Source organism: Capsicum annuum, chromosome 2 (assembly GCF_002878395.1).
Source record: "Capsicum annuum cultivar UCD-10X-F1 chromosome 2, UCD10Xv1.1, whole genome shotgun sequence".
Lineage (NCBI taxonomy): Eukaryota > Viridiplantae > Streptophyta > Magnoliopsida > Solanales > Solanaceae > Capsicum > Capsicum annuum.
In genome coordinates, this window is record NC_061112.1 from 108,692,603 (window position 1) to 108,700,934 (window position 8,332).

The following is an 8,332-nucleotide window of genomic DNA, read 5'->3' on the forward strand; positions in this document are numbered from 1 at the left end:
CCTTTTCAATCTTAGCCTTTTCAGTAGGATTTATGCCTTGTCTGAAGCTTTCCTTAAGTACCCAATACCCATCTCTTTCCTCCACTCTAGGCTCTAGTCTCTCTGCACCTACCTCCCCTGCCACTGTCTGCGGTGGAGTGACATGAAGCTTGGAAAATCTTTTGGAATTTGTCAGCGAACAAGTTGCTGAAAATTTAACAGAAAAAGATGACATTTCGACAAATTTGGAAATTGAGAAGTTAGTGGATTCTTGATTACTCAGGGTGGTGATGATCGTGGCGGTGATGGTTAAAATGTTGAAATAACATTATTTTTGTAGTCGTCCGGTGTGGTGAGGTGGGGAATCTCATCATTTTCTTACTAAATTTAAATCTTACTTTTTAAAATAATAATATTATTATAATTACTTTTATTTTATTTTACTTTTTTTTGAAAATTTTATATTTGGCTAATCTCTATTTGAAGGAATGATTTTAGACATAGAAGTTCTCTTCTCATATAAAAGCACAGTAGTATCTCTTCTCAAGGCACGACATAATAGAATTCACAATATAGTCGTTTAAGAGTCTTGTTTGAACAGAAATTTCCTTCCAACAGTTTTTATGTTTTTTAATAGTAATTTTAATGTGTACACCAATTGCTCGATAATATCAATAATATGTCCTGATTTGCAAACTTTAAACTTTTGCATGACGCCCTCTCGATTTCTAATCCAACAAGTGGTATCACAGCCTTTGGTTATGGTCCGATGATTCATATTGAGGACATGTTGAGATCAAAGTTGCAACAAATTTGATGATAATGGAGATCTTTGTCTAGTTACATGTGTAAAAAAAATACAAATAAACTTTCAATAATCCTACTGCTAATCCATCTTTAAAATCAAAATTAATTCTCAACCCATATTTATGGGCTTCAACTTTCAGCCCCTACTTACTTTTAACACTTGGGCTCCTTTCAACTCGTACATATACTAACAGGAAATTGCATGTCATAGACCCAAATATGGATGACTTTAGATATTTGACCCTAAATAAGAATGTCTTTAAAGAATAGACTTCCTTTTTTTAATATACTAAAAGTACCATTTTGCTCCTCTATACCCCAAATATATTTTTAAACTTTCCATACTCATTTATCTCTCAAATTTTATTTTTAATTATTTTCACTTTTTTATTTTTCCTTTACTTTTGTTATTCTAATTTTTTCACTTTTTTATTTTTTTCTTTAAATTTATTATTCTGTTTTTTATTATTTTCAGTTTTATTTTTTCCTTTAGCTTTATTTTCATGTTTTAATTTATTTTCTCTTTTTCTTTTTTCTCAACCATTATCTATTTCTTTATTTTTTTTCTTTTTTTAATTTATTTGTCTTTAACCTTTATTTAGAGTTTTTTTTATTTCTCTTTTTTTTTTCTAGATTTTTCTCAGATATTCATTTTCATTGTTCATCTTTTTTCCTCATTTCTTAAATACTCTTTTGTCTTGCTACTCTTTCTCTTCTTCCAATTTCAGTCAAATAGACTCATGATATTGATCATCAACCATTGGATCACGACTTGGTTCACCTTAGAGATTATCCTCATTTCTGCTCTTTCTCTTGATCCTCTTTTACATCATGGTATAAAAACTATTAACTATTGATATGATCTAAGATAATCGAGGAGAAAATTAAGAAAGCTAGTAGGAATAACAGTGGTGTGGTGATAGATAATAAATTGCCCAAGAAATTGAGTCATAATAAAAAAATGTATTTGAATGCATCAGATATGTTTGGAGTTATATTGATTTTTATTCAATTAGCGAGACCTAAAAACTATTGTGTGGATTGAATCGATGAGAATTTCCATACTTGGAAGAAACAAGTTGGGGATTCATCAATTACTGATGTAGGAAAGAAAGTTTCGACCCACAGATCTCTCATTTCTCAAAGATGTGCTTTCCGAATGTTTAATGTTTCGCTCTTGTGCTGTGGATTCGAAGGAGTGGTTTTATTCACTTGCAACTTTTGATCGATCATTGAATGACACAGTATTATCACTTGCTATCCTAATCTATATTTGTAATGTGCTTTTGACCTGTCCTTTGTTTTGTTCCTCCCTTCCTTCTAGTAGGTCAAACATGCTGACAGTATTTTTTGTTTGGTTGTTTGTAATGGTTATATTTATTCTGGTTATTAGGATACAAGCTTAAAAAAATTATTTTTATGTGTATATTATAGACGATGAACGTCTTGGTGAAAATTCAGCTTTTGTTAATGTTGATCAGTAGTTTTGTTTGGGTTTATTAGGAAGTGCTAAAGTTTGTTGGTTTAGGTTTTTATTGTTTGTTTGCTTGTTTTTCATGGAAGTTTGATGTCTTATCCTTTATTCTTGCCGTTTACTTCATTAGTAGAGCTAGGGGGCAGAGTTAAGTAGAGGTTGGGCATTGGCGAAAATTCATATGTCATATTATAAGGTCAACTATTTTTATGTATATATTGTAGATGATGCACACCCTTGATGAGAATTTAACTTTCACTAATACTGATCAGTACTTTGGATTGGCTAATATCTACCTGCTACCTTTGTAACTTTGGTGTAAAGTTGTAACTTTTCTATTCACTAGTAGAGCCAGGTGTATAGTTAGAAGGGTGAAAGGGGGTCATTCGGACCAACAACAACATACCAAGTGTAATTCCATAATCAACAAGTGGGGTCTAAGGAGGATTGAGTGTATATACCCCTACCTTGTGCAAGTAGAAGGGGTCAGCTAGACCCCCTTTTTCAAAAATTCATATTGTATACGTATATACAAGGTCAAAAATTCTCTTTGTTGTGTATATACTGAAGATGATAAAAATTCGGCCTCCACCCCTTTGAACGATGTTGTTTCAGTAGTTGATTGGCTAAATATCTAGCTGCTACTTTGTAACTTTGATGTAAAGCTGTAAACTTTTCTATATGTTTAATTTTTGGAGTTCTATTTCCTTTTGCTTATTCTATGCTCTAGTCAAACTTTTTCTTTTAAATCATTTAGCTGGGTAAATATATGTATAGAATTGGCTATCCCAAAATATCAAAGGAACTCTGGAAAAGGTTGAATGTTGACTTAGGCAAGGTGTCTATAAATTACGAGTAAGTAAAGAGAGTGAACTTTTCCTTGAAACTGAATAAACTGTTTAGAAATACTTTGATGTGATTTATTGTAAAGTAAACAGTGGAATTAAACATACAGTAAAGGAATAAGGCATCAATTATGTACCCAAGCAAAGGTATTTGAATAGTTGAAAGATTAAGAGAAAAAGGTCTATGATTCTTGTCATACCTGGAATGCACAATTATAAAAGTTAAGCCACTTAATGTATCACGAATCTACAATTGTATCAATAACCACTCATATTAGAATAGGGATTATAGTGGGATAAGTTAGAAGAGAAGCAGTGTTGTGGCACAGTTTGAGTTGTACCTATGTCTGCTTTGATCGACTTTTTAAAGTATTCTTCCTTTCTTTTACAGCTAAAATACTTCTGGTGGTAAAAAACCAACATCTTTTGCTTTGCACACTCTTGATCGGCAACTCCTTAGCAATGGAGGTTTGTGTACCAATACCTCTGCCGACTTATTTATTACTTTTCTCCTTTTTTGTTGTAGCCTCTTCCTATATTCTTGGACAAGCTTGTACCGTCGTGGGCAGCAATACTGGTATTTGTTACACTGATTCTCATATTCAAAGAGGTGGTCTATTTTATTTATCAACTTAACCTTTTAGCTTGTCATCTATGGAATTTGCTCGGCTCTTTTCTTCTAACTAGGTTCGTTGCTTTTACATTTGCAGATAATTCCTCAAGCAATCTGTACTCGCTATAGATTGACAGTTGGAGCCACTGTAGCACCCCTTGTTCAGCTTCTTCTCTGGTTATTCTTCCTTATTTCTTATCCAATTAGTAAGGTATAAAGCACAACAATTATATTCTATAATTTACTCATGTAGAGTTGTCAAGTTTCCATGGTTTCCTACCAGAGAGAGAGAGAGATGCTTCACCAGCTGTGTGTTCAGTTGCTACCTTGTACTCACAATCCAAGTTAGATGACAGGGTTTAAGAAATAAAACTACATGAACCCATCAACAGCTCATAAGATTGATCTGTACTCATATACACTACGGTGGTTAATTTGTATGTTTTGTTCCTTTTCTGTAGCTTGGAAAGAAATGAAAAGAATGCAACATAAAGTTGAATGGAGGAGTCCCTTGGTTATGTTCTCCCTCTGTTTGGATTTACTTGTCATATTTTGACGTGGCACACCTATTAAGAAAACAATTATTGGTATAGTGACTTTACAATATTACTGCTATCAATTGATGTTTAGTAATAGGTATTAGAAATGATTTGGAGAATAGGTAATTAATGCTAAGGGTAAAAAATAAAATTTTTTGTTTTGTTTTTTCTTGATTTGTCAAAAATGACGAGTAAAAATTAAAATTAAATTAGGAAAATAGTGACAGGTAAATCCAAACGGAAGGAGAAAATTAGTAATAATATCATAGTTACTCCATTTTCCTATCTCTATTTATTTTTTGTTATTACTATAAATGAGAAACTTCTCATGCTAATAATTTGATATGTAAAATATCCATCAGTATTATGAGATACATGGATATTCATCTTTAGAATTGGAAAAAAAGTCCAAAACCTAATGCAGCAATTTGAGAGAATTTCTCAATGCTACTTTCTGTTGTTAAGGATCTTATAGTTGGCTTGATAAAGAAAAGGGATCTTAACTTCATCCTTGTTTTTTCTTTGAGGTCTTGGATTGGATGTTAGGTAATGGGGCACATTGCCCTTCTGCGGAGAGCTGAGCTAAAAATATTTGTGAATTTCCATGGTAATGAGGTAATCTGTTCAGTATTTCTCAATTTTTAATGCTAATCTAAGAAAGTGTAAATATATCTCTGGACATGCAATATTTTTGTATATATGCATGAACACAATCCGCTTACACGACTAAGTTCATCTCACTAAGATTAGGTGTTATAGCTAGTTAAACCTTATTTTCAATTCATTATGTTCCTTTTACTGTATGCCTCAGCTTGTTTTCTTCTTATTACTATGACTGGATGGAAAAGAAGGGGATTTGACACATAATGAAACAACAATAATTGTTGGAGCACTTGAGTTGATGGAAAAAACTGCAAAAGATGCAATGACTCCAATATCAAAGGCTTTTTCTCTTGATTTGGATGGAACACTTAACTTGTGGGTTTATAAGTTGCTGTTCAATTTTATTCAATCTTTCACAAACTCTTTATTTCCAGTTTATGTTCCACAAGAAAAATCTAAACTTGGACACTGGATTTTGGAAGTTTTTTACTTTACTGATAGGTGTATATATGTATACAACTCCAATCATACCAGGCGCAGTGATAAAGTTGTTTAAAAAGTGATGTTACCTTACCAAACATTGATACCGTATTTTCTGAAAAAGGTCAATTTCTATCTTGAGAAAGGCATTGACAAATCTGAAATGACACTTTGCCGATAAAAATGGTTGATGAGTTGCCACAACAAACTTAATGGTATCTTATTGCATTCATTTTTTAAATATTTATTTCACTTCTTTTTTTGTTGTTTTTCATATATTCACGTAATATATTTCCTTTATATCACAGTGATTGTGGAATATTTATTTGCGCGTTTGCTGAATATGTCATTCATGAGATATTCCTAAATAGATTGGCACTGGTTATGTTCGCATGAGATAATGGAGATTTGTTGTGGGATTATGGAAAGAGAAAACTAGAAGCTGGTATAAAAGATAACACTACAGAAAAGGTTTGGCAGATTATTTGGAAAGGAAAAGAGGATGCACCAGGAGTAGTAGTTTAGTTTTGTAGTTATTGAAACTCTCTGCACATGAAGGAATTTTAGCTATTTTTATGTGATTATGTAAAATTTAAACAGTCTTTTCAAAGTGAATCGGCTATTTTTGATGTGATAATGTAAAGTATACAATGTAGAATCGTTACTGATTCATTTGTTAGTATCTTTGTATATTTATATTTTATTATCGAAGAGTATTTTTTGCTTTTTCTTGTGGCAGGTCTTGCCCTTGAGGCAAGAGTTATTGAGTATCTTCTAAATTAGTAAAGAATATAGCAGGGCTAATTTATGCCCATGAGGTATAACTTGTTCCTATGGGGCTGTCTTATCATTATTATATGCGACTGCTACATGAGTATTTTGATCATTGTGAACATTTCAATCATATTTGTCCTCGATTAAATGGCATAAAATAAGAAGCAGTTTAGACCTTGTAATCTAAGGGTCATCTACTCCTCCTCAGTAGTTGGTTCTCCACTTTTATTTATTTGGTTAGATGCTTGATTTTGTTGATTGGTATCATCTTATTTTTTACTCGCAATTGAATACTCCCCCGTGCTTTTCTTTTTGTAGTTTTTAATGTTTATTGCTTTTGTTCTTGGCTTATAGTATTTTAGTTTTTGGTCTAGAAGATTTATTCTCATATGATTGTACGATTGCAATATTCCTATAAACATATTTTGTATGGAAGAGGAAGAATGTTCTTTGAAAAAATTGTGAGTTGAACCACCTTTGATGTCTAAGTCTTGCCTCTAAGGCAAGAGTTATAGATTATCTGCCAAATCATCATAGACTATGCTAGTGTCAACTCTTGCCCTTGGGGAATAACTTGTTCCTTTGGGGTCTAAAAATCTTGCCTCTTGGACTAGACTTTTAAATTATCTACCAAATCATTACACACTAATCTAGTATCAACGCTTGGCCATGGGGCATAACGTGTTCGTTTGTTGTATTAATTTTTGCCTCTAGGGCACGAGTTGTAGATCATCTGTCAAGTTATTATACACTACGCTAGTGTCAACTCTTGCCCATAGGGAATAACTTGTTTCTTTGGGGCTTAATTCTTGCCTCTAGGGCAAGTGTTGTAGATCATCTGCTGAATCATTGCAAAATAAGCTACTGTCAACTCTTTCCCATGGGGCACAACTTGTTCTGCATCTTGTCCTCAAGGCAAATTTTAAAATGTATCCCGTGGATTATTTACATCACATCTCTTGGAGGTGTAGTCCTTCCCTGAATCCTGTTAATCACATCAATATATACAAAAGTTTAACATGCTAAGTAATTTTTATAAACAATCAATAAGAAGGTATTGAGTTAAATACTTCACCACAAGTTAAAACTTCATATAAATAAGAAGACATTTGCGATTGAAAGTCAAAAGTACTTGTTACTAACTAAAATAGGGATAAAAAAATCCAATTATAACTGTTATTTTAATCCAACTTCTCGGATAAAAAGTAAAACTAACCATGTTTTTTTATTTTTCTTTTTGTATCTTCTTGTATATGGATGAAGGATAGGAGTATAGTGACAATTTGATCTGTTATGTCCGATTCTTTTATATCTCAAACATCTGTAATAATTTCTTAAAGATTCTATTCTGTAAGGATATCTGGATGTTTGTCTTCTCCCAAGCAGAACCTCTTTATCTGGGGGGTTTGTGATCAGATCCTTTATGCTATCTGGAACAATCCATGATGTTGTGCTTCCAACTGGTAGGATTTCTCCCTAGTATGTTTGTAGCCAAGATTGTATTGAGAACCAATGAGAACAATAGCTAGACTTGTTCAGATGTCTATTCTCTATCGCTGCAATTGGATGGATGCATAGTATATCATCTGTTTGAAATATCAAGAATTAACAAGTCCTACTCTTCAGGTCTACAATATATTCAACTTCTTATTCTCTTACAACAAATCGTGTTACATCAATGGGGTCTATCTGTAAATAAAATGATAAATAAATGATAACTTATAGTGAAACATCTAGTACATGAGCAGAATCAGGCATACAGTGCAATCAACCATACATCGGGGATGAATCTTGAGACAACCAAAAAACAGCTACAATCAAGCATATAACATCAAATCACAATCTAATATTGAACTAATAAAAAATCTAACAATAAGTGACCAATAATAAGGAGTAAAAATTAAGGTTCTATTTCAAAATAGAAGAGGAGGGTCAATATATGGGATAGTTAGAGTTTTGATGCTTGGCTTGGTTAGGGAAAATGCAGGAGAAGGATCTGTCATCCAAGGAATGAGCTTTCAAAGTCAAATTTCCTGTATTATATGGAAAAGATAGAACCTTGCTCAGGAACAACAGCTGATTCAATAGTGATGCTTCCAACATATGAGCAGGAGAATCAGATACAAATAAACTGAGATAAAACAGATATTGCATCTAATCTAGGAGTAGAATCAACTATGATAGTAAAACATATAGTATATGAGCAGAATCAGCCTTA

The 8,332-nt window shown here is 32.5% G+C and overlaps 1 protein-coding gene across 1 annotated transcript; it reads left to right on the plus strand.

The window, feature by feature from the left end:
• The first annotated feature begins 3,236 nt into the window (after positions 1–3,236).
• LOC124896236 (DUF21 domain-containing protein At1g47330-like) lies at positions 3,237–6,118 on the plus strand. The gene is made up of 6 exons (XM_047407767.1): positions 3,237–3,252; positions 3,497–3,573; positions 3,632–3,715; positions 3,816–3,929; positions 4,804–4,872; positions 6,080–6,118. The coding sequence occupies exons 1-6, from the start codon at positions 3,237–3,239 to the stop codon at positions 6,116–6,118; spliced, it is 399 nt and encodes a 132-aa protein (XP_047263723.1).
• Positions 6,119–8,332: the final 2,214 nt, after the last annotated feature.